The 25407-nt window shown below is 31.8% G+C and overlaps 3 protein-coding genes across 4 annotated transcripts; all 3 read right to left on the bottom strand.

The window, feature by feature from the left end:
- Nucleotides 1-9445: 9445 nt before the first annotated feature.
- LOC114188687 (expansin-A13-like) lies at nucleotides 9446-11173 on the bottom strand. The gene is made up of 2 exons (XM_028077283.1): nucleotides 10140-11173; nucleotides 9446-9880 (listed from the first exon to the last, which is right to left on the bottom strand). The coding sequence occupies exons 1-2, from the start codon at nucleotides 10733-10735 to the stop codon at nucleotides 9565-9567; spliced, it is 912 nt and encodes a 303-aa protein (XP_027933084.1). The 5' UTR covers nucleotides 10736-11173; the 3' UTR covers nucleotides 9446-9564.
- A 319-nt stretch (nucleotides 11174-11492) lies between these two features.
- LOC114188686 (protein REVEILLE 2-like) lies at nucleotides 11493-14877 on the bottom strand. Its single transcript, XM_028077282.1, has 6 exons — nucleotides 14103-14877; nucleotides 13410-13544; nucleotides 13189-13300; nucleotides 13011-13072; nucleotides 12427-12822; nucleotides 11493-12342 (listed from the first exon to the last, which is right to left on the bottom strand). The coding sequence occupies exons 1-6, from the start codon at nucleotides 14112-14114 to the stop codon at nucleotides 11977-11979; spliced, it is 1083 nt and encodes a 360-aa protein (XP_027933083.1). The 5' UTR covers nucleotides 14115-14877; the 3' UTR covers nucleotides 11493-11976.
- A 3638-nt stretch (nucleotides 14878-18515) lies between these two features.
- On the bottom strand, nucleotides 18516-23053 carry LOC114188980 (ankyrin repeat domain-containing protein EMB506, chloroplastic-like). 2 transcript variants are annotated; one of them, XM_028077670.1, is made up of 8 exons: nucleotides 22825-23053; nucleotides 21411-21802; nucleotides 20155-20234; nucleotides 19976-20074; nucleotides 19802-19900; nucleotides 19622-19720; nucleotides 19441-19539; nucleotides 18516-19142 (listed from the first exon to the last, which is right to left on the bottom strand). In XM_028077670.1, exons 2-8 carry the CDS (start codon nucleotides 21790-21792, stop codon nucleotides 19038-19040), a joined length of 963 nt encoding a protein of 320 aa, XP_027933471.1. In that variant the 5' UTR covers nucleotides 21793-21802; nucleotides 22825-23053; the 3' UTR covers nucleotides 18516-19037. The 2 variants fall into 2 exon arrangements, with proteins under 2 accessions (XP_027933471.1, XP_027933470.1); XM_028077669.1 differs by having other exon boundaries at nucleotides 22852-23053.
- Between the last annotated feature and the right edge of the window lie 2354 nt (nucleotides 23054-25407).

Below are 25407 nucleotides of genomic sequence, written 5' to 3'. Positions count from 1 at the left end.
CAGCAAGATGTAATAGAATTATACAACATAGTGTTTGATGCATAAAGCTTAACTTATGTGATGCATTAAATGTTCCTATGCCTTGTGTTTTTCACATAGACAAGTTTTTTATGGTGACTTCTACCTTCTTTATCTTGTGGGTTAAATACTTCAAGCCAATAAATTATTAACAATAAATGCTATTTTATATGTAATTTTGTATCTTATCATTAATAATAACACTAGTTCTGATTATGAAGTTTTATACTTCTTGTCTAATCTTTTTAAGAAATTATATTTTGTGGGATTTTCATTATGTTCTTCCATATCGAGACATATATATTTTATTTTTAAATATGGTACTAGATATTAATGGTGGTGTCAATGTCTTATGTGGTTGGACTTATGTTTCATTGGTGTTGTGTCTCTCAAGTGAAACTCTCTCTCTTTAAACCTAACAAAGACAACTTCATGATATATAAATGGATGCAAACCTCAATTTACAAATCAGTTTTGGTATAATTGAGTTAGACTTAAAGTTCAATTCCTAACATGGAATTAGAATCAGTTATGAGCTAAAACTTATCTTAACAATATTTGTTGTTTATTCGGTCTATTATGTCATCCACTATCGTAAGATTTGTTATTTGTTGGACTTATCGTGTCACTCATTATCGGATCGTCCATTAATATTTAATTTCACATGAAAATCTCACATTATAAATTAATTTTGTAAAGTTGTATTAGATTTAAAATATGCTTCTTAACGTAACAAAACAAAATAAAAAATCAAATATAATTAAGATAACAAGTAAAAATAAGTCTAATTTAACTTTTAAAACTAATTGTATTGTGATATTTGTATTTATTTATGTATTTATTTATATATTTAACTTTTAATTAGAAATTATATAATTACTAATTGACATGTTACTCGCAATAAAAAAATAGTGTAAATTGAACTGAAACACATGCTGTATGTTAAATATATATATAAATAATTGTAATATTAAATTAACTCAATTTATTATAGAAATAACTTAAATTAATAAAAAAAATATTATAAAAATTAAGAATACAAAAGACAGTTTATAATTGAAAAACAATGTTAGTACATATCACTTAATTTTGTTTTATGTTTTAATGCCAACGGCGTATTTTATACACAATAAACATGTGGATTCGACAAATATGAGCATCGTTGTTGGTATAGCTTTATGTAGCATACCATCATCAGGTACCAATATTTCAAAGTGGGGCTATATTCGCGTCAAAAGTAAAAAAAGTGGGGCCCGTGTATTAATGAAAGTCATCAAATTATTTCAATTTTTGTTTTACTACATTATTTAAATATTGTTTCAGTAAATCATTCAACTATTTATTAACTATTTTCTTCTGTTAAATCAGAGTTTCTATAACTGTTTATTTGTACTATTCACCAAAATATGTTTAAAAATTATATAACTTTTAATGAAATTTATTGAGCGAAATATCATCTCAACTATACCACTTGAGATTAGCTTTTCAAAAATCATATAAAAACGCTTTCAAACATGAAAAATAATAAACTATTTTTCTATAACAAATCTTTATATAAAGTTAAATTCTTGGAAAAAAAAAACAACTCTATGTTATCCTTTCTTTTGAGTGATTTAGTTAAAACTTAAACTCATATATATTTCATATTTATAGACACTTTAGGTTGTAATGCATTTTGATTACTTTTTAAAAGTATGTACTAAATTTAAGAAACTCTTACGTAAAAAATATTTAGAACTATTACTATAAAAAACAAGTAAAAAAACGTTTGGATAGAAATCATAGTTAACTAAAGAATTACTGTTCATAATCCTTAATATATAGGAAAATTTATATAAATTTTCAAGTATTGAAGATTATTTTGATTTTGGGAAGAACAAACACAAAAGTTCAATCACATAAGGTATTAACAACATTTTTAATCAAAAACTTTAGGATAATGAATTTATGAGTATTTATCGTGATATAGAGCTCTATTTTCTCATTTCTAACCAATATGAGACTTAGACTCACATTTTTTTCATTTCTAACCAATGTGGAACTTAGACTTTCTTAAATTTTTATAACATGATATACGTTCTTTGAAAGAAATTAATTTTCTTTTGTATATTGAATCACCATAGTTTTTTTTTCATTTTATCAGTTATTTTTTAACATTGAGATTTTATAAGTTTTCTAAAAATAAATTAAACCCTTCCTTCCAAAAATTATAGATAGGGCGAGTAGTTCTACAATTCATTAACTGTTCCACAATTAGGTTTTTCTTTTGGGCATCAGAAAACATATTTTTTCTTGCACGCAAGTGCTCTGAATAAAAACTTGGACCATTTGAACAGTGGAGTAGGTGATTGGTTAAGTGTTGTTTGGTTTAAGGTCAAATGGTTATGATAGTGTGGAAGATAATCAATTTGCATGTCGTGTTTTAGGTATTGTCTGTGACAGGGAAAATTTAATTTCAAGGTGTTGAAATAATTTTTTAAAATCTTTCTAAAAACACTATTAATTTTCAATATACAATAATTCATGAATTATATTGAAGATAATTATTTTAATGTTAATAAATTTATTTGTACATTTTGATATTTTGTTGTTGAAGTTTTTGCGAGAGTGGACAGGAATATTGTGAAGTCAGTGAAAGAATGAGTTATGAATTGGACATTGTTCTTTTAAACGATTTGACAGGTCTTCCTTGTGAAGCTATTTAGGGCATAGGTGGTTAAACCCTATTTTAACCATTACCAACGCTCCAATGGCTATCTAGCTCTTCATTCTGCATCAACACTGCAATCTACCTGACATTTCAAAACACTGCACTGCACTACCAACTTTGTTAGATGTGTAACCATTTTTTCTGGTTCTCTTTATTAGGTGTGTTAGTCGTTACTCAAATCACATCATTTAGATATAAAATCACTTTCTTTTAATAAATTACCTAAAATGTAACATTAAAACAATTACCCATTTTAGATAAGGTCAAAAGGAAATCACTTAACATTAAAGTTTAATCAATAATATTTAGATTTAATTGACTCTTTTTCTAATGGGTTAATATAGTTATTTTGTTAAATTAGTATTAACATCATCACCTGTTAATTTTTTTAAATATATATTTAACAAACAATAAATTTTATAAAAATAATTTAAATATATGATATTTTATATTGTATTATAATAAAGTGAATTTTAAGACTCGCCATAAGATAAAATTTATATTCATTTATATATTAAAGACATTTAACATATTCGAGATACATAATTTTGTGTGTGAGAATATATATCAATGCATTGTTTAGTAACGGTCTAATGACAGGTGAAAAAATAAATCCAAAATGTAAAAGTAAAAAATCTATATAATGGTTGGAAATTCAAGTATAAGTTTAAGTTTTACCTCGAGTAAAAATAAAAAAGTTGAAAATTTTAGGACGAAGATCCGTAAATTTATTATCTTAAAGTTAGGTTAAAAGTAACGTGAATTTCTTGTGATTTGAGTTCATGTTTTATTAGTGTTATATATTTCTGGTAATTCTCTCTGAAAAGATCTAAAGAGTGATTAATCTTAAAGAGAATTACAAATTGTTAATAGTATGGAGGTGGATCCAACATCGATTCAACCCCATGCAACTGAGATGCACGAGAGAATGAATGGAGTAATAGAGAGAGACGAAGGTGTGTGAAAGAAATGCAGAAAAAGGAGATGGGTCACTGTGTCTGAGGGGAACATCATGGAATGGTCTTCAAATTTTGTTAACGTGACCAAAAATGGGCATGTAAGGGATAGACATGTCCGTGCCCATGTTGTCTTCTTGTCAAGTGTCCTCTTGGTGTGGACTGTTTTAAGTGTTTGTGTTGCTAAACATAACAAGCAATTAAAGACATTGCAGCGATTACTTGGATCACCACCTCCACCATAGATCCAACTTACAGGGATATTTCTTTCACGAATTGACACACCCATTTGCTCTGTCATAAATTCTAAATCCTCAAATCCGATTTTGTCGGTCACAAACAACCCTAATCTGCGTGTGAAACTAAAGGGGTCCCCAAATTGCTACACATATGTATCTTCTTGTTCTTGGTTTTAACCAATCTCTATCTTAGGTTTTGGACCAGCTGTCACAAGCGCATGCTGCAGAGAAAAAAAAAAATAAGGGGCTCGGGAGATTTCAGTTTCAATAGCCCCTGCTGCATTTGAAGACTTTATTATCCCAATTATTGATATATGCTACAAAACAAGATGAAAGGTTCAACATCCATAAGTTGCTCACTGATTCAGATGGAGAAGAAAACGACTACGTTTTCAAAATCAATTAGGTAGATGAATAGGACCCTTCAGTGGAGATAAGTTTGGCAGGGGAAAATTATTCAAAATCTGATAGCGAATGGCAACTACCTTGTGAAATAATTGGAACAATGCAGCTATGCAATTGAATTTCGATATAATTATGCTAATCATTAATTCTACAAGGGTGTGATTTGACTTGTTAATCACAAGTGTTTCCTCTGAGGCCAGCACACCCACTATATTTAATGGATATAAGCACTTGATATGATACTATCAGTGAATTTTTGTTTCTGACATTTCGAAAACACAGTCTAAACTTGTTCATGGATTAGTCTTAACTGTAGTGGATTAACTTCTGTGTTTATCCTTTCAAGACTCAATTAATGAATGCTTAACAAATCAAACTTGACAAGAACCTCACTAATTAGTTTATCTTTCTGAACCTCATGCCTGTGTCCATTACCACATATGACATGTAACTTCACCCTGTGCTGAAGTAGCATTGACTGGCCAAAACAAAAGTTGAAATCTTTTATTGTTGTCACTTGTCAGAGATGAAGCTCCAAGAAAAATCTGCCAACACTGCCTAACACAAACAGAAGAAGCGTCAAGGGCAATCACACGAATGCTTATTGCTTACTTGCTGCCATTGTGGTTGCTTTTGGACAACCTTTTCCAATCCTATGAGGTGGTTTCTACAAAAGCACTTTGAAAGTGATGCATTGGAGCCAAGTCCATAGCAGTTATCATGAGAAATTTAACTCCAATTAGTTCAGTAGAGTTCATGTTCATGTTAATCTGGAGCATGTGAATGGCCTCATTGTAAAGAACATTTGCTGAGAGTGACATGTTGAAATTGGGCATGTGGATGTGTTTTGAATTGAATGCCCTCAGAGGGCATGTCATACCCTGAACACATGCAATGATAATGTATAGTGTAGACAAGCACATGATTTTGGAAGATGTTACAAGACATTATAGCTTGTCACAACTATTAGATAGTGAGGGACATGCTACAAAGCTTGCTTATAAGACCCCTGTACTTTGGTGGGATCCATATCAGTGAACTTGTCTGCTGCAACCAGACATGATATGATTTCACCCTTTGGACCATTTCTTTGCTTTTCTTACCTTTTCCTCCCACCTAGCTTCTTTCCTTCTTTTCAAACACAAAAAGACTAAACTCCATTCAAATTCCTCATCACTTCCTGTTTCCTTAACCGTTTGCTTTATTTGTTTCCAAGTTTAAAGCTTCATCTATTGGCAGCATATGTTAAAAGTCTCGTATCGATAAAACCAATTTATAGCATATAAGTGGATGCAAACTTTATTTTATATACTGATTTAGTAAAGTTGAGTTAGACTGATTTAGACTTAAAATCTACTTCTTAACCGCAATTCCATGAGATAACTAGAAAATAATGATATAAACCTTATATTATGTTGGTCAAACTGTTCTTGACACTGAATATGAACCAAATTTAGATTTTGAATAAGTGTCTGGACATGACTTGAATACAATTCATTAAGTGTTTCTGGTATTGATTTTCTACTGGAATTCATGTTTTACTTTTGATAATCTAATTGAAAAACAATGCTAAATAAACCCAACCAGTTTACAGAACAATCAAATTCAACTCCAGAGTAATCTAACATCACTTTTGCTGATATAATTTTTTGACAGTATTTATTACTAAAAAAGTGACTAAATTTATCATATATCAGTGGCACCGAAAACAAGTTTTAATTTGTTCATGAAGACCCAAGCCAAACGTTTTTACTGTTCATAACTTTGGTAGGAACCTAGATGATGTGTTCTTAAAGTTTGCACTCACACAGAACTAATATGTAATAACATATTATATTATTGCTTATTTGATAGGGTTGGGTAGAAAGAAATTTAATCATTTAAACTTTCTGATATACCTCAACGCACGTGCATCTGAAAGTTGTATACCTACACAAAACATTGTTAAAATTTAGGTTTATGTTATTTGAAAATTACCAAATATACATGATACCTTTTCATCTGCAATCTGCATGAATGGTTTGTTTGGACCACTCTAATTTAAACTTTGCAGTGTGGTCCAAAATTAAGCATTATATAGCTCAGAGTTCTGTGTTTGCTTTAGGCAGATGACATTTTAAATGTATATTTAATTTTTTTTTTACCTACGTTAGCATATATATACCTAATATTTCTACTTATATTAATTTCACTTCAATTTGTAGAATGGAAAAATAAGTTTCAGCCGAATTGTCTGCTTGAGTTTTCATGGAAATTAGGTTCTTTGCTGAATTTGTTTTGCTATTCCTCTACTATAATGTTGACATTTTAAAATATATTAAAAAAATATTTAAAATATTAACATAATATATTTTTAATATTGAGCAAAATACAACACAAAAAGAAACGGTAGATAATCTAAACTTATTTCCATGCCCGATCTTAAAAAGGTGAAGTATACAATATAAAAACAAAAATATTATGATGGTTTGGATAGTTTAAAAATATTTTCCTCTTTTAATTAATTGAAATATATTTCAAAAATAAAACAAACCAACGTGAAAATGAAAATGAACATCTTACATGTTTATTATTCTAATCTCAAATACATTAAATTTCACCATTGTTTTATTTTTAAAAGAATAATCAAGATAAACATATGAATTTTTTGGCTTTTTTTTGTATTTCTGGATTCTTTTGACCGTCGATTTGTAATGACCATCAAATTATCATGGGGGAGGACGATATTAAAGGTAAAGTCGTCCTCCTCTCAGCCGATTTTTTTTTTTTTCGAAAAAACGATGTTGTCAAGGTGGAGGTCGATTTCTACACATTTGAGATTGAAGTCGTCAAGGTAGAGATCGGTTTCATTTTTTTTTTTAACATAGCAGTTTTATTTTATTTTTTTAACATACAATTTTCAATGAAGCCGTATTTAATGTAAACGACTTCAATTAACTGAAACCGGTGCATGTCATGACGGCTTTGGTTGCCAATTAAATGAAACCGTCAGGTGGCCTAACGACATCAATTGGTTTCAATTAATTGAAACCATGAGGTGGCCTAGCGACTTCGCCTTCCCTAAATCACTCACGCATTTATTTTAATCATGTTAAAGTATATTAATCTTTGTTTTTATTTTTATTCCAATTTATTATTATTTTTTACCCCTCATTGTTCAAAAAAAAAAAACAAAAAGTGAAGTCATCAACCATGAAGACAACTTCACTATGGACATGACTAGAAACCAGACTCGTCCCTGATGACATCACTTTTTTAAAAAAAAATGAAACTAGCTAAGTGGAGGACGACTTCACCTTTAATGTCCTCCTCCATAACGACTTGACCCTGTTTTGCAAAAAAAAATTCGAGAGACTTTTTAACAAATTCGAGTTACAATATACCTCAATTACAAAAAGCCGAATTTATCATTATTTATCACTGTTCTTAAACTATGTGAGAGTATTAAAGTTATATTTAATTATCTTTAAGAAGAAAATGATACAAAGATTAAGAAATCAAGGGTTTACGATCAAGATAATGTACATAATAATAGTAATAATAATGTGGGATCAAATCAATCAATCCATTTATTTGTTTGGGAACTAAACTGGTTTATCTTTGAAACCCTTCTTTGATCAACTTTATTGTCGAAATCAATTTAACATATCAATTTCAAAACCTACTACTTGGGGTGATTCAGACTTTGTTCACTGTGAATAGAAAGTTCAACAAAGATGAAACGGAAATCGACAAATCCAACTCAATTGGATTGAGCCTTCTTAAGATTCATGCCTTTGTTTTTTTAGAAGACTTCAATTTTAAGGTATTATTCCTTCAACAAATCTAAATTCCTTCCTTACTTACTATTTCATCCAAAAGGCATTGTGTTAAAATACAAGTTGCAGAGTTTTTACTTACTTTTTGGAGATATGCAAGTTGAGTAATAAACAATTTTAATTACATAATGAAAATATCAGTTTTTGATAATGCATCATAGGTTTTATATTTTTTTGTCAACATATTAGTTAATACAAAAATACAAAAAAAAATAAAAGTAAAATACTGGTACAAATCATACTAACCAAATTTGTGAGAACATGTTTAGCATAAAACTATAATTTCGTTAAGATTGTCTAAGTTTGCAATGATTCAAATAAATATCAGACTCTTCAACTACATAAACAAATTTCTATGTAAGATCGAGAAAGTAAACTATTATTGAACCTGGAAGGTACAATGTTGGTTTCTGCTTTGTTTTTCTTGTAATATCCAAATCTTTCTCGATCTGTTTCCTTTCCTCTTCCTCTTTTTGGTCACGTACTCACCATTTTCTGTGGAGTTGTCTGATTTGGTTTCAAGATATTTGTTTCAAACTCAGAGAAATCTAACACGCTTTGTGTTGAACCGCAAACCCAAATTTACCGTTTTTTCTTGTTGCACCCTCTTAATTTCTAAATGCACCCCCTAATCTTCAATAAACATTTTACCGTTCTTAAAAGTGATTTCTAGATTAGTTGTTTTGAAAATATTCCGGAACATGATTCATGGAGCAGGATTTCCATAATAAAATTTCTACAAGTTTTTTGAAACATATAAAATATCCCTTACAACGAACTTTGCAACGATGATGATGTAGTAGCAATGATGACAGTGGCGCAATGAGGGGTTCTTCTAATCTTTTTCTCATATTGTGAACGTGCAGTTAATAATAGTGGGGTACATAAAGAAAGACATTGATTGTTTAAGCCCAAAGCTAACCCACTACAAATGGTGATAGTTATTCTTTCGGAAATTGCTTTCCGCACCCCCCCTGATTTCTTTTTGCGCCTTTAAAGGGATATTGAAAAAGTTGAAATAATCTTGAGTCTGGATCTCAAATAAAATGTTGGCAACCACAAACGTATAACGCGAGCTTTTTCTAATCTAACTATATGTTTCCTTTTAAATTTGTTAACCTTAGTAGCCAATATCATATATATATATATATATATATATATATATATATATATATATATATATATATATATATATATATATATATATAATGCTAACAAATTTGAAATCACCAACAGTACATGATTTAAAGGACAAAATCACTACTTTCATTAAATAAATTTTCCTCTGAGAACAATTAGTAGGACAAGTATCTATTATTACTTTAATCTATTTGAAAAATATTACACAGGGAATGAGAATTGGAATGGTGAGGGAGAAGAAGAGGAAGGAGAATGGTCCTTCCAAACATGGTGATTTATTATCTGTGAAGGACAAATTGTTTTCCTTCAAAAGATTGTCCAAAAGTCCAATCCTTGGGAGCAACATTGTAAGATGTAACAGTGATTCCATCACTACCAGTGACCTCAAAAGAAAGAGGTTGATTCTGCAGTAAAGCATTAACATGCCAGTTCTGACCCCAGTTCCTACCCATTGAAAGCCAACCAGTTTTTGAACCCTTAACCTTCACACCCACAATGTCTCCCATCCCACCCACATTACTAATCAGTGCCGAAATGAAGATTCCAGAACCACTTATTGTGAACCGCATTCCCCCTTCTCTTCTGCACTCTATCCTGCTCCAAACACAAATCCAAATCTCACTTTTCAATTCCATGGTGTTTTCGATACTCACATTTCAAATGTAGTAACTTTTGTCAAACACTTTCTTTCTGGTGGTTAAAGTTACATATTCAAAATTATTCCTTTGAAGGTAGTAACGAATTTTTAACTATTATTATTAATAAATTTATCATAATAGTAGTATTAGTAGTAATAATTAGTTATATAAATTCTGTCCAAAGGGAGAAAATGATGGAGTGGGTGAAGGAGTACCTGCGATACTGCACTGGCATGTTGCCGGTGCCAGTTTTCCAGATTGCGATTTTCTCGAAAACTTCGATGGGGAGAACGAAATGCTGCTTCGGAGGGTTACAGTGTCCGCTGAGGCTGTCGGCGTCGGATCCGTAGTTCGGTGCGCAGAAATTGGTGGCGGTGACGGCAACCGACGCGCCGGAGATGCACCAGCGGCGGTCGAAGTCGGCGTCCTCCTCGCGGCAGCGGAGCTCGAAGCAGGCGCCGCAGATCTGGCCGCGGTTGAAGAGGGCTTCGCTGAGTGCAGCGGTGGCCATGCCGTTGGGAAGGTCACCGTAGCCGCACGCGCCGCCAAGCGCGTCGGTGGCGGCGTAGTGCGTGGCATGGGCGAAGAGCCACTCGGTCGGTGGAGAGGAGTCGGGGTCAGGGGTAGATTGGGAAAATGGCGCGGCGGGAGGTGAAGGAGAGTATAAACCCGTGACTGTTGAAGAATTGAAGAATGCAAATAGAAGAAACAAGAGAGCGGTTAGTTTTGACATTGATTTACTTTTCGTTGTTGATGTTGTTGTTGTTGCTGCTGCTGCTGCTACAAGCGATAGCAAAGTGATGCAAATCATATCTTCTTTTTCGCTTTTTCATAACCTTTCTATCTCTTTACTTGTTTGTCTTTTTCGTGCCTTTTACTGCATTCATTTCTGAATAACTGTTCCACGTGCTGGCTATTACTCACTCAATCTGCATAATGAAAGCTTCGTAACTTCTGCACATTAGCACATTAATTATTCATTGTCAACCAAATGATCTTAGAGGACTCCTCTCAAATAATATTTGTATTTGTATTGAATAGAATTTTGAATACACATGCTATTGATTGCAATCTACAGAAGATGCTTTCTTTTCTTCAATAAAGTAGTGTTACCATAAATGTGTCAGTGGGGTCAAGAGGGGTCCTGTTCCCAACATGAACGTGGAATCTCAGAAGAAAATTTGTTTTGGTTCCTTTCTTAATTCTTTATACGTGAAGAAATCTAAATTTCCAGGTTTATCTATTTTAACCTATATTATATACCTTCTAAACATGGGTCTCGTTCCTTTTTTGGGGCGTGTATATAAAGAGAGTTTGAGATGGAAGAATCTAGCTCAATTAAATCTCCTTCCTCATGAATCAAGAACTTCTTCTTCTTGGACACAAGGAACAATCCAAATTGGAGCGTTCATAAATCTAGGTATCATCATAGAAATATGTGAATTTTATAAAACTCTTGCCAAAAGTTGTACAAATATTATAAAAATAACGGGGTGATAAAATTCAAATAAAATAAAATCTTAGAATATGATTTTTGCATTGAATTACTTAGACAAAGTTAATATAGATTTAGCTGAACAGAGTAGGACCCCGATATTATATACATATGTTAAACATATTTTGCATGCTCCCTACAATTCGTTTGGTCACCCAACATATCCTAGTCCCGACAATATTGCTCTGAAATTCACAAAATATGACTATGAAAATTTTCCATCTTTCTAAGCTTTTAGAATATATGAACAAGTAGGTTCATAAGCACTGCACAAGTATGTAACTTACACTCTGCGTGCTCATACGGAGCATAAAAAGTTGGAAAATAAAAACACTAGATATAATTCACAGTTGAAACTTGAAAGTCAAAAAAATACAAAAAGACAGGTTTATGGATTTGAAGTGCCGGTGAATGTGCGATGCAACAGAAATGTCAAAATTTTCAGCTACCCCCCTATCCACCTGTGTGATGCCAACTCACATTCAACAGCTTAAACAACCCTTAGCTCATCATCTCAAAGGGAACACCTTTTGAAGGAAAAACCATTTGGGGTAAAGCTACAAGGAAAGGTGGATGCATTGCTCTTCTTTATTCTCATTTGTCATTGTCACAGATGAAAACTGGTTTTCTCTCTCTGCCATGCACCTTCTATATGGCACAAACCCTTTCCCACATGTTTCAGGACCCTCTCTCACCTTTAGTAGGGATATGGCTGATGTTTCACTTGGTGTGATGTGGCCAAGAAGTTCCAATCTTCCATCCCCCTTGCATATGTTTAGAGGTATTGGTTTGCATGCTTCAGTTGTTGGAGAAGAGGGTTTGCATGTATCCGTTACAAAAAGTGTAATCCCAAAGAGTTTCAAAGTCTGGCCGGAAGATTCTTCTTTGATGAAAACACTTTCGTTTGTAGGAAGCTTGAATTTCTAGACATTGAGATCAACAATAATATAAGTTCATACATCATTTTGTCATACATCATACTGTAATCAATAAAAATTAGGAAGTACCATAAGAGATTTCTCATCATGAGAAGAATCAGCGTTTATTCCAGGTTCTTCGGATGTTGTGTTGGGTTCGGCGCATGTAAAACCACTTGTATGGATGTCACTGATGGATGATGACATGGGGGACAAACTTTCGTTTGGTGTGTCTGAATCTGAGGAGCTAAGGCTGTCTGAACCAGCTCCTGATAATACTGATTTCGGAGATTGGTTTTCTTGATCAAAATCTGATGACTTCAGAGAACCAGACTTCATAAGTTGTTCTGGGATTGAAGTTTCTTTAGTAGGAGTCTCAACTAGCTTACGAGGGTAAGGATGCATTGGCTTTCGTTTTGGTCTTGGAGGAGGAATTTCAATTGATTCCGCTGTATTAGTAACACTCCCAGTAGGGTCGCGAAGAACCTGTCATGAAGTTAAGACAGAGTAAAGTAATTAGAGTGAATTCAAGGACAACAGTGAACCCTTAAATATCCCATAGAAGGTAGCACTTTGAATATCCTAGGGTCATCAAAATCTTAACTTGCCTGATGAACGGTTTATGGTAAGTAGAAAACATGACTCAGAATGATTATTAGAATAGAACAGTAAACCTTGGAAAAAAACTTCTGAGCATGACTTCGAATCTGAACAGCAGTCTTTGTGCCAACATGTTCTGTTGTCAAAATAAAGTGTCTCAAAACTTAGACCAAACACAATCACACTTCTTCATTACTCATTCATCACACAAATTCTTGCCTAAGATATGGAGACACTCTTAATTAATTATACCTTCAATACGCCGCCAAGCCCGTCCATGAAGCTTTAAAGCTTCAAGGAATTTCTTATGTTCTTCATCTGTCCACCTCTCTCTCTGTTTTGTTATAGTATACGGTTTCCTTACCTGTTCAAGAAGAAAGAAAACTGATTAAAACAAAGAAGACATTAACAGAAGGAAAAGAGAAGAATTATAACTTGCAAGTGCTAATAATTCTCAAGAATTCAGGGAGAACCTTCAGAGCATAATCACTCCCACAAGAAAACTGGTCATTAAGTTGAATATGTGAAACAGAATGCACTCCAGAACTCAAAGATACACCACTTGCTGCTGAAGGACCATCTTGTGATCTGTTAAATCCATTCTGATCCTACATTCAATTCAAAGAGAAAAGAAATATAAGGAATTATAATCAAGGGAACCCCAAATTTTTCACATATAGTGTCCAACCAGGCCAAAATTATTTATCAACTAAGGAATCAGAAATGTTTCAAGCGAATCTTTCACGCCACAAGAAGACAAGTAGCGACAACACCTAAGAAATATTTGAAGGAAAAAGAAAACAATGAAACAACTCTTTCGATAAAGACATGAACAAGTGTCATTCACAATCGGTTAAGCAGGTCTCCTTCTAATAACTGTTTCCCCAAGGGAAGCATTCAAATCTTTTTTAGGTGTGTAAATTCAACCGTTCATGAGAAATCTATGCATGTTTGGCATTTGAAATGTGGCCAAACCAAAACGCAATTAAGGTTCTCTCTTTTCCACCTTTTTTAACAAATAGTACTAACATATTCCCACCCAAAAAGATTACAATCAACATTGAAATTGAACAACAATCTCAGCCACCCCTTACAAATATGAGTATAGTATCAAAAAATTCATATCAAAGGAAAACATAGCTGACTGAAACTTATGTGTTACATACTCGAATCGCCATAGCTTCAGAAACCAAATCACTGATCTAGATCTTCTGCTCCTCTTCGCAGTTGCAAACTTCCACGACTTCGCCGTTGGATATTGCTTCCCTAACTCACAATCAGATCACAACCTAGGTGTACTAAAACTTCTCTTTCTGGATACAAATCCCAAATAAGAAAAGTACAACTCAAACAACTCTCCCTCCGAAAGCTAGAAACAGAACCAAACAAATTGTGTACAACAATGGACCCACCTTGATCCAAAAGTCAATCTATCATACAAACACTGCCTTGATTCTTCACTTCACCAACCACTAATTCACATCTCAGAATCACACAACACAATAGAACCCTCTCCATCATCTACAAATCCTGTGTTCAAACACCACCCAAGGATGATCGCAAAAAACAAATTAACCCTTCCTCAATCAACAGCTGCATGGATAGAAATCTACCCACCGCAAACCTTTCCCTTAAGAAATTTTCAATCTTTTCATAATAGAAAGGGGCTTATAACTCATAAGCCACACCACCAACTCAGTTGAAGCAAAAAAATAGAAGGAATGGAAAATCAACAAAATTACACAAAACCCAGAAAGGAAAATGGTTAATTGTGTGAGAAAAGAGTTATTGATGGGTGTGAATTAACAGAGAAAGAAAGATAAGAGGTTGCAGATAGATAGATAGATATATGGAGAAGTTGGAAAGAAGTGAAAGCTCAGACTCCGAAAGTGCTTCTTGTGATTGTTGTTGTGATGGACAAAAAGAAAAGGAGCAACAAGGGAGTGACACGTAAGCTTTGAACTTCTATTTTCTCGTAGGAAAATTTTGAAACTTTATTTTTCCCTTATTCCTCCGACATCGAAATCTCGAGAATTCGAAGGAATCTTGTGGCTCTCGTCGAAAGTTGTCGCGGACACGTGGCGTACGGTCATGGACCCCGTTTTCGCTCTCTCTTGGAAAAAAAAATTGGTGTTTTAAAATTCGGTGGGCGAAGAAAAAGTGCTGTGGATAATTTCGGACACGTCACACTCGCGGGTGAAAGTGAAGCACCACGCTACTCGCGGGTTAGGGAGTGCCACGCGTCCACTCACTCAGGGTACAATTAAAGCGTGGCCCATGTTTTTTTCCAGAGATCGAAACCGATAAATGCCATTATTTATTAGTTTCTGTTCTAATATGCTCCCTGTCTGCTTTTTATTTTAATGGATCTAAACGTCTCTGTTTTTATCTGTTTCTAATTTATTTACTTAAAAATAATATGTGAATTAAGAAGTGTAATTAATATTTGGGTTAAGTATGATTTTAGTACCTGAATTTTGCTTCAAAATTGGAATTCGTCCCTGGTCGAAACTTTGATAAATTTCAGTCCCTAAACTTTAAAAATGAATGAATATAGTCCTTTTAACCCAATTTTGTTAACTTTTTTTTAGGTTTCGAACGCATTTCTCAGTAAATATTAGGGTTGTTTATGCCGTTTGACACATTCTCGGCTCAATATTTACTGAAAAATGTATTCGAAACCTAAAAAAAAGTTTACAAAATTTGATTAAAATGACTATATTTATTCATTTTTAAAGTTTAGGGACCAAAATTTATCAAAGTTTCGACCAGAGACGAATTCCAATTTTGGGTCAAAGTTCAGGGACTAAAAACATACTTAACCCTTAATATTTTTTATATTGATATGTAGAATTTTAACACATTTCTTTATTTATAAATGTAAACAATTTGTAAAAGGTACGTGAAAATCAGGATAAAATCAAGAGAAAAAAATTGAATTATAGAAATTATTTTTATATCTTAAAAAATTATATTTTTTGTAGAAAGTTGTTCTTTTTCTTTGTTGTTTTTTCTCCCAAAATTGGCTCATTAAGTATGGTTACTTTTTTAGGCAAAAAATGCTTTATTTATACTGAGATATAATTGAGTTCCTGGACCAAAAGCACAAAATAGAAGTTTCCCTTTTCATTTATGCTTTATTAACTTATTATAATTTTAGAAAACTGTCTAGTTCGGACAATTTGTTTATGACACTAAAATACTAAAAAAGAACCTTGGAATGTACCAATATAAAATAAACGCTTTATTTTTCCATATTTTACTAGTAATAGAGATTAATTGTGAAGTCAACAAAAGTAAGTCTTTTTTTTTACCATATTTAAAGAATGACGTGGATGCTCTGATATAATAATTTCATTTTTATTGATTGTGACAGGGATAAACAATTTACAATGAATGATTAAAATTAAAATGGCGGCATTTATTATTATTATTTTTAAAAAATGGATATTTCTGACGTTAAAATATCTATCTATTTATTAGAGGCTCCAACAAAACGAAAGTGTGAATGCGACTTTTTGCTTTGCGCTTTTTGCCACGTCATGCCACTCGCCGACTCACGCACCAGATGCTGCCACGTGTACGAACATGAAAAGGATAGCATTCCACAACCTTCTTCACAACCACAACTTCTTCTTCCTTTTTTTTAATCGAAATATTTCTGACCACATATTTGTTTTTTGGTTTTTATTTTTTTTAATTGGACTTTTTTGAAGTGAAGGTTGCAATCAATATGAATAAGAGGCCCAACATTCTGTTCCAACCTAAATGTTTGGTGCTTTATCAACTAAACTTCTCTATAATCTTTTAGTTCATCCAATCATATATTTCAACCATGGTTTATTTTTTTTCTATATTTTAGTTTACTGAAGATTGAGATAAGATCAAACCTAACTAAAATAATTCGTATCAACTCGATTATTGTAACGAAAAACTTCAGATCTTAAATTGTGCTAGTCACACAAATTTGTCTTCTATATAGTAAGAGAATATTTTCTAATAATTGTGATCTACTCCAATTTTCAATTGAGATTTTATTTTATTTTCATTTTAAGTGCTTCTGTTAATTGATGCCCGTTTGATTCGTTTTTTTGTATAATAATTTAACCTCTAAATGAACATAAGTAAATATGTTACGGACATGACATTTTTAGCGTGGTATAAATATTTATTTAAAATTCTTAAAAACTTATGCCAAATAATTTTTCTGAAAATATAGCTTTTATCATAATTAAAACTCATGGTGAAAACATTCCAAGTCATGTGTCACAAGTTAATCGACCAAACATTGGACCTAAATTCTTGTTAAATGTTAATCAAACGTCTCAATCAGCGATAATCAATCATTAATATGTTCTACCTAATGACATTGGCAATTACTAATATGTCTGACTAATTTAATGAGGTCCTCCTATATATAGATTCAATCATAATAGGAAAGAAAAATAAAATATAACAATAAATTTGGGCATATCAAACTTTTTCGACCAAACTAAAACTTTCAATTTAATATTGACACAAACATTTTAAACATTGAAACTTAATAAAACTTGTTTAAAATACATACACGTTATATCCTTCATTGCATTTTAAGTTTTTTTTACTACACACCTTACTAAAGTCAAATAAAACAAAACATATAAATCAAAGCCGAACACAAGGCTTATGCAAGTTGAAAATTTCATGCTAAAAACTAATCGTTTGTAAAAGGTGGAGTCAAATGTGTAACAAGTTGAAAATCCTGTTTTTTCATGAACTTTCACTCTTTTGTAATGGTGTCAAACTCTTGCGATTTGCAGCTGTACAACATTGTTATATTCAAATTTTGTATATCCTCCTCATCATTTTTTTGTTGTCTCACTCAATTAATATAATTTCTACTCTTTGGGTTTTAGGATTTTGAACTACTTCAGAAAAGTTCGAAAGATAAGTATTATTGAAGAGGAAACTAAAAAAATAGGGTGGTGAAACTATACCGTATTTGGTTTAAAGTTAATAATGATGACTGAATTTTTAGTTCAGTTTATACTTTCTACACATGTTTAAGATAGATTGGTCTGTCAAATTACAATAAATTGAATTTGGCGAAGTTCTGATTCTGTGATAATGCTTTTTAGAATAATTGGTAAAAGATAAGATGCAAATAAAAAATGGTTGATACTAAAGAAACCAAATTCGGGTATATGCCTAAATTCTGGAAGAACTCAATTTCTTTAAACACTTTAGTGCCCATGCTAGTTGGAGTTAGGATAACTCCATGACAATTTAGTAGAAACAATTCAAATTCAACAGTGAGAAGAAGTTGCTATACTGAGAAAAAAAGACTTGTATATTCACATCAGTTAGTGAAAATTACCCATTTTGCACTTTCAATCATTCAATTCAAATTCGGTGAGCTTTCCAATTCGATTCTAAGATATTCTCAATAATTGTTTGGACTCGTTTACCATTACTGAAGGAAGTATGATAACTATGTTTATCATACAATAACAAAGTTAGAGAGAAGCACTGCTTGGCATAGAAGAAAAGGAATGAACAAAACACCGTCATGTATGTTTCCATGGATAAAATTTCATCATTTGCAAAACTGAGATTTAATCATAAATAAATAAACCAAAATTCTAATGCCAGTGTCTATCATTCAAACAAACTGAAAATGTAACACGTGCATACATACAACAGAAATTTATGAACTAAGTCTACTTCTTACAATCAATTACAAAATTTGAGCACCCAGTTGAAACAACTACACGTAGAAGGATCACAGTGGTTCGAGCAGTTCATAAAAAATAACTCAGCAATTCGCCAAGCACTTTGTGTCTGAGGATCACTAATAGTATTCTCAACTTATAGGCTGAGAATGAGTGTGGTTTTGACAGGACAATGTTGTCAATTCGAACTTTGCCGCAACAAAATTCCAAGTAATCAATGACGTGGAAGATAATGAATTGTTCCATCAAAAGTTTCCTCATTTTGAAAAAAAATATCAGCTGCTGCAGATCTTCAGATGCTGAATGACAAAGGGATGATTTACTCGCTAATCAGCAGCAGCTAATTCAGCTGAAATTTAACTCTGATTCTGGCCAATTGCATCTTTCACGTCATAGACAGCTATCTGCTGGAACCGTCTTCAGTAATTTGGCAAGTTCATAAGACTTGAAATCTTTCCCATAACATAAGCTTAGATCCAGAGCTGTTTTTCCGTCCTGAAATATAACCAACAATCAAGTACTAAAAAAGGGAAACGAATAAACCCTTGATGACTTGTTAGAAAGGAAGTTTCCAGCTTCCTCAATTTCTATCTCTAACAATACGAACTTGAAATCAAAAGGAGCAGTAGACACTTGACAACAGTAGCTTCACAGAACTATAGCAGTGTAATCCAAAAGGATTAGAAATATAACAAAGAAAGAATAAAGGGAATGATAATAAAACATGTTCAACCTAATCCATTTAATTCATTATAACTGCCTTAGTCTGTTGTGGAATGTTTGACAAAATTACCTTATTTTTTCTTGTCTTATCAGCACCATTGACTAACAAAATTTTTGCTATATCTCTATTTCTGCTCTGAATGGCAACGTGCAAGGGGGTCCAACCATCCTGACAGATTTTTAAAGTCGTAAATATAATTGAAAAACATCAAAAACTAATAAAAACAAGCTTGTGTTAAAGAAATGCTCACGTTATCTTCAACATTGACATCAGCCTTGTATTTGATCAATAATTTCACAGTCATCTTGGCACCAACTTGAACTGCATAATGAAGTGGAGTGGCTCCATCCTACCATAGGAATAGATGGACAAACACACTTCAGACTGCTGTTAACAGTTTATGACAGTTGTGCAGAGAATGCTTCCTCACCTTATCCTTAACATGCGGACTTGCTCGTCTCCGTAAAAGATGGCTAATCAAAGTATCTTTTTTACCTATAATTGCCTTATGAAGTGCAGTAAGACCTTCCTGTTTGATCAAATGATGTTATTTAAGTCCAGGCAAATACTATGCATAAATTGGAAAAATATAAACAACAAACACCTTATCAGGGAAATCAATGTCCATGCCATTATCAAGAAGCTTATCCACGCAACTCATCTGCATTGATAGCACAAGAGTGTGTAGTGGGCTCCATTTTTCCTGAAAACATGAATACAAGATCTTGAGTATAAATAAGAAAGTGAACACTGGGAGAGACAGATGCAGAGTCACAGACTTACAGTTGATATTTTTTCCAAGTTAGGAGTAACATTCTGTTGCAATATTGCTCTTTCTTCTGGTTCCAAAAGTTGTTCAACTTCTGCAATCATGTCAATAGCTTCTTATAGTATCCGATTATTGTCCAGGATCAAAAGATATTCTACAATCTACTTGTAAAACTACTTTAGCACATGTCAGGAAGTTGTTCAACCTTAAAATCATATTAAAGGTAACAACAAGCACTAAAGAGGGAGAAAATGTAAAGCAATAATTTAAAAACTGAATTGTTTATTATACCGTTAAGGTTAGTAGTTCACAGCAAGAGTGGTTCAACTAGTTTAAATGACGTTTGGCAGTTAACAGGATCATATAGAAAAAGATATATGAAAAATCAAGGGTTCATTAAGTTTTTAGTCCCTGAAGATTTTACATAAATCACTTTTAATTCCTAAATAATTACTTTTGGATCTTTTATCCCTACATTTTTCCTTTGCTGGCAATTTTAGTTTTGTTGTTAAGTAACAGGACTAACTGATGATGGAGCTGACATCAATGTATCTGACGTGACAATCCTGTGTAAATTTTTATGGTACCTGTTATTCATTCTCCTATCAACTATTCTGAAGTTATCAAAGTACTCTAAAAATATGAGATTAAAAACACAGTTTAGCACAAAAAACATGGTTGTCATGTTAGACACGTTGATACAACACCTAACATGGCCGTAGTGCCATCAGCATTGTTACTTGACAGCAGGGACTAAAAGTGTTAACGAAGAAAAGATATAAGGATAAAAAATGTTTAGGAACTAAAAATGATTTTTTCAAAAGAGTTTAGGGACCAAAACACATTAAACCAATGATGAAGATGTGAATCAAAGTGATTATTGAAAAGCTACGGTTGCTTTCTCTTTCGATGTTTTTACTATTATCATAAACAAGAATAGTGTGCAGCAATGTAACAAAAAATAAATACAAAGCAGCCTTTTAAGGGGAAGAAAACAAGAGTTAGGACCAGGCATGCCTAAAATGTGGACATTTCAATTTAAGTAAGGACTTAATGAAGCTTTGAGATTTAGTTAACAAATAGACCATAATTTTGGACTAAGCATGCTCTAATAGTCCAATGAATCTCTAGTTGATGCTTATGGTCAATACAGTACAGATGCTAGGACAGTTGACAATCGAACTGATGGCCAGTCTAGAACTATACTGGTCTAGTTTTCAAAAACATGTTATGGTTCCAAAATAAATAAAGCAATAAGAAAAAAATGAACCTTTCTTAATAAGTTCTTCATAGTTGTCCCTTGAAGTTACATTAACATCAGCAACAACTGAAGCCCTCATTCCGTCACTTTCAAATAGAAAGTGGTCTTCAACTTCCTCATCGTCAGACTCACTGTCACTGCCAGTATCTGGTTCTTCCCAAGTCCCTACTTCTTGTTCGGTTTGAAAATAAGATACATCTTGGCTTGATTTAATCACACCAATACTCCTAAGTTTATAATTATCCCAAGAAAAAGAGAGACACAGTTTTCTATTATTTGTATTTCTGTACATTTTATAAAAAACACCGCTTAATTTGGAGTCCATAGCAGATTCAGCATTGATTGTAGACCATGGAAAGGTCAAAACAGATACTCTAGCCCAAGAACCCATTTCCGCTTCCCTGAAATGGAGATAAAAGAAGCAGCAATAAAAACAAAGCAAAGAATTTACAAATAGTGGTTCCTGAAAACATCATCACAATGAGCACACATATAACACAAACAACCATACCCTGGAAGGACACCATGATGGGCAATTGCAAAAGAAAAGCATTAGCAAAGAAGAAATTTACCAACAAAGTTTATTTAGTTTTTGCATATATGCAACCAGAGATGATTTGGGAGTCCAATTACATATAATGTTAAAAACATACAATCTCACTATCATATGTCCACACATCTGTCCACAATCAACAATGTGCAAACACCTTATTACAGGATTCTAGTTCCACATCCAAACCTAGCACTAATACGTCAAACAAATATTATTTTTTTCCTTCTACACTTTAAATCCATATGAATTCCAGTTCATCTTAGATGAGTTTTTAAAATTCAACAAGACCTAATAAATTAATATATCATAATATTTATCACCCACGCCAAAGGAGTGAAACTAGATTTATTTATTTATTTATCACTTAAAAATCAGTTCAACAAGGTTTACAAACATAAGTTTCAAAACATTTTTAAATTAGTCTACTCATCTCTACTTAGAAATTAGTGAATCCAAAACCCGAAACAACAGAATGCAAAATACATCAAGTAAATGTCATAATTGAACACCAACATCATAGGTAAGACGAGTAGCGTGGGTAGTTCACTGAGAATTTGGAGCATTCAGTAAATGGTTGAAGTTCTAGCATTCCCTCCTTGCACAGCCTCTAACTGACAATAGACGACTGGCTAGAAAAAAAAGCGGAGAGCCAAACCCTAAATTCGTAAAATTCTCTTCTACTTCTCAGTACAAACCAATCGGGGTCCTGAACTCGTTCCCCAACTCGATATTTAAACGAGGACAACAAAATCAAGAACCAACTCAATTGAAATACTAAAAGTCAAATCATACAAACTAATCACTTGGTCAAAATCAAGCACCAAACTTGTGCACCCAGTTCAATCGACAGCTCATCAATTTAAATATTACCAGAATAAGAACAGGTTTCATTCGAACCTTGTGAAGTAGACTATAAATGTTTCGTAGCATAAACACCAACTTTCAGATTACGGAGGAACAGAATCACACCACTAATCCGACAAACTCGATATCAAGGTTTCAAGAACTTGGTGAATTCAAGGAGATTGTGGAGTGTTTCTGCTTTTCATATCGCAATGGATTTGGTTGAGAGAAATCCAGGCTTTCTCATGGGATAACGGCTTTTGATATTTATTTACAGGCTATTGCTTCCTGCACCTTCCAAATTGCTCCCTGCACCCTCCATCAGATTTGTATTACCAATTTTACCATTTGGAGTGGCTGGAAGAGGATAATTGCTTCCTACCAACTTCTCTAATCCCCAATCTTACAAAAGTTTATAAATTTTTTTAGACAACTTAAAAGCTTGTTTTTCCAATCTTGTAAAAATTCATAATGTCCATATTACTTGAACATAATGTCCAACTCTCAAATCATGTGTTTTTAAATGAGTAAATATAATTTCAACATCTTTTTCACTCGTTTGTGAAGTTATCACTTAAATCACACACCACAATATTATTTAAATGGCGTAAACAGTCACAGAACTTGAAAAAAAAAATTGAGTGTTAAATTATATTTGTTATACATAATTTTTTTTAGTTAGAAAAAAAATTCTTCATTTTTTCTATTCATTTTCTCTACTTAAAACAAGTACATATAATAGCAAAATTCAAAAAATATGACTATCATTCACTATTATATCATGATATCAAACTATAAATACCATTTTAGATAAGTCTTTCGTACCTCATCAATTTGATTTGGTAGTATTGTCAAATTTGAGCATGTTTCTCCCGGATCGCGTTCTAATGAATTTTAAAATTTATTATATGTAATTCTAATAATTTTAGATATTTGTTTTTCATTTTCTTGAATTTTTGGTTCTCATGAAATTTCTCATGTTTAATTAATGTTGATGCATTTTTTCTTTTATCTTTATCACAAACCTTTCTCTTTAAAAAGTTAAATTTTTTGACTCTTTATCATAATCTTTCTAATATAAATTTATCACCTCTCGCCTATTTAGAAAAAAACAAAAAAAAAAAAAAATATATATATATATATATATATATATATTCACAAATCACAATTATCACAATGTAAAACATAACAAGACTCATAGCACTTTAATTAAATAAGTAACACCGTAAAAATTCAAAACTTAAAAAAAAAAAATTACCATAGGCAGCGAAAAACACAAAATTCTTAAATTTCATGAAGGGTTATAATAATTTGGGAAATTTTATAATTAGGGTTCATACAAATTTCATACAAAAAAACCTAAAATTATAATTAGGGTTTATACTATTTTGGAATAAACTTAATTTTGATAAATCTAACATATATAAATCATAATAAGATACTAATCTTGATTTGTGAGAGATAATGTAAGAATGTATATTTCAATCTCTATCTATGTGTTTCCTAACCTCTATTTTCCAATCTATCTATTTGTATTTATTTCTCTTCATATCTATCTATTTGTATTTATTTCTCTTCATACACTTCCTTGATAATTTACATGGTAGAAATGGAAAGATCATAGCCAGAAAAAAAAAATTCTAATCTCTTTTATAAATCAATGTCACTATTAAATTTTTTTATTTTATCTTTTATTATAATTTTTTATAATATAAACTTAATAAAATTACATATAAATATAATTTTTAAAAAAATATATAAATAAATATAAACAAAAAAATATAAAAAATTCCCCTATCACCCATAGTTTTGCCATTGAACATAAAGTAATAAATGTCATAATTGTGCACCTCTTACATCTTTCCTCCATCCAATTAATATCGAACAACGTATAATAAGGTTTAAGCAAACATTACATTTATCCCACATTTTCATAAATATTTGAGATTTCTATTAATTTTAAGTTCATTTATAAAGTTAGCATTAAGCTAACAACAATATATACAACCACATTCATCCATATTTTTGTGAGATGGTTATTATATTATGATATTGTATAAAAAAATATTAGTTTCTCTTCTTATTTACATTGAATTTGTTTTGTCTAACCATTCTCTTTCCGTTAATCTAAGTAACCTTTTAAACAAAACAATGATATCTCAACACCACTTTCCATTAACATACACTTAAAAAGAAAAAAAAACACACACAACTTACTATATAATTGATTCTACTTGTAAGAAGTAGGATTGAACAAGTTATAAAATATAGTAAAACATGAAGGGTTTTGTTATTGAGTTAAAAAATTCAACTTAACTCAAATACTTAAAGAAAATCGTAGATTGCTACATTATAAAAAATATTATAAATAAATTAAAAAGGTAACTTTATAGTATGAAAAAATGTAGAAAATACACATATATAACAAACCATTAAAATGTCTCAAGTTAAGATAAAATAATTGGCTTAGTTAATCTAATACAAATAAATAGAGTTTATTGAAAATCTTAAAATTTTATAAATTTAACTCTATTCAAATTAATTTTTTTAATTTTAAAATTTTGAATAAAAGGCGAGAGTTGTGTTAAAAAATGTTTAACGTGCTCATTG

This window comes from Vigna unguiculata, chromosome 6 (genome assembly GCF_004118075.2).
Source record: "Vigna unguiculata cultivar IT97K-499-35 chromosome 6, ASM411807v1, whole genome shotgun sequence".
Taxonomy (NCBI): domain Eukaryota; kingdom Viridiplantae; phylum Streptophyta; class Magnoliopsida; order Fabales; family Fabaceae; genus Vigna; species Vigna unguiculata.
The sequence above is the reverse complement of the archived record's forward strand: the minus strand, read 5'-3'. Positions and strand labels throughout refer to the sequence as shown.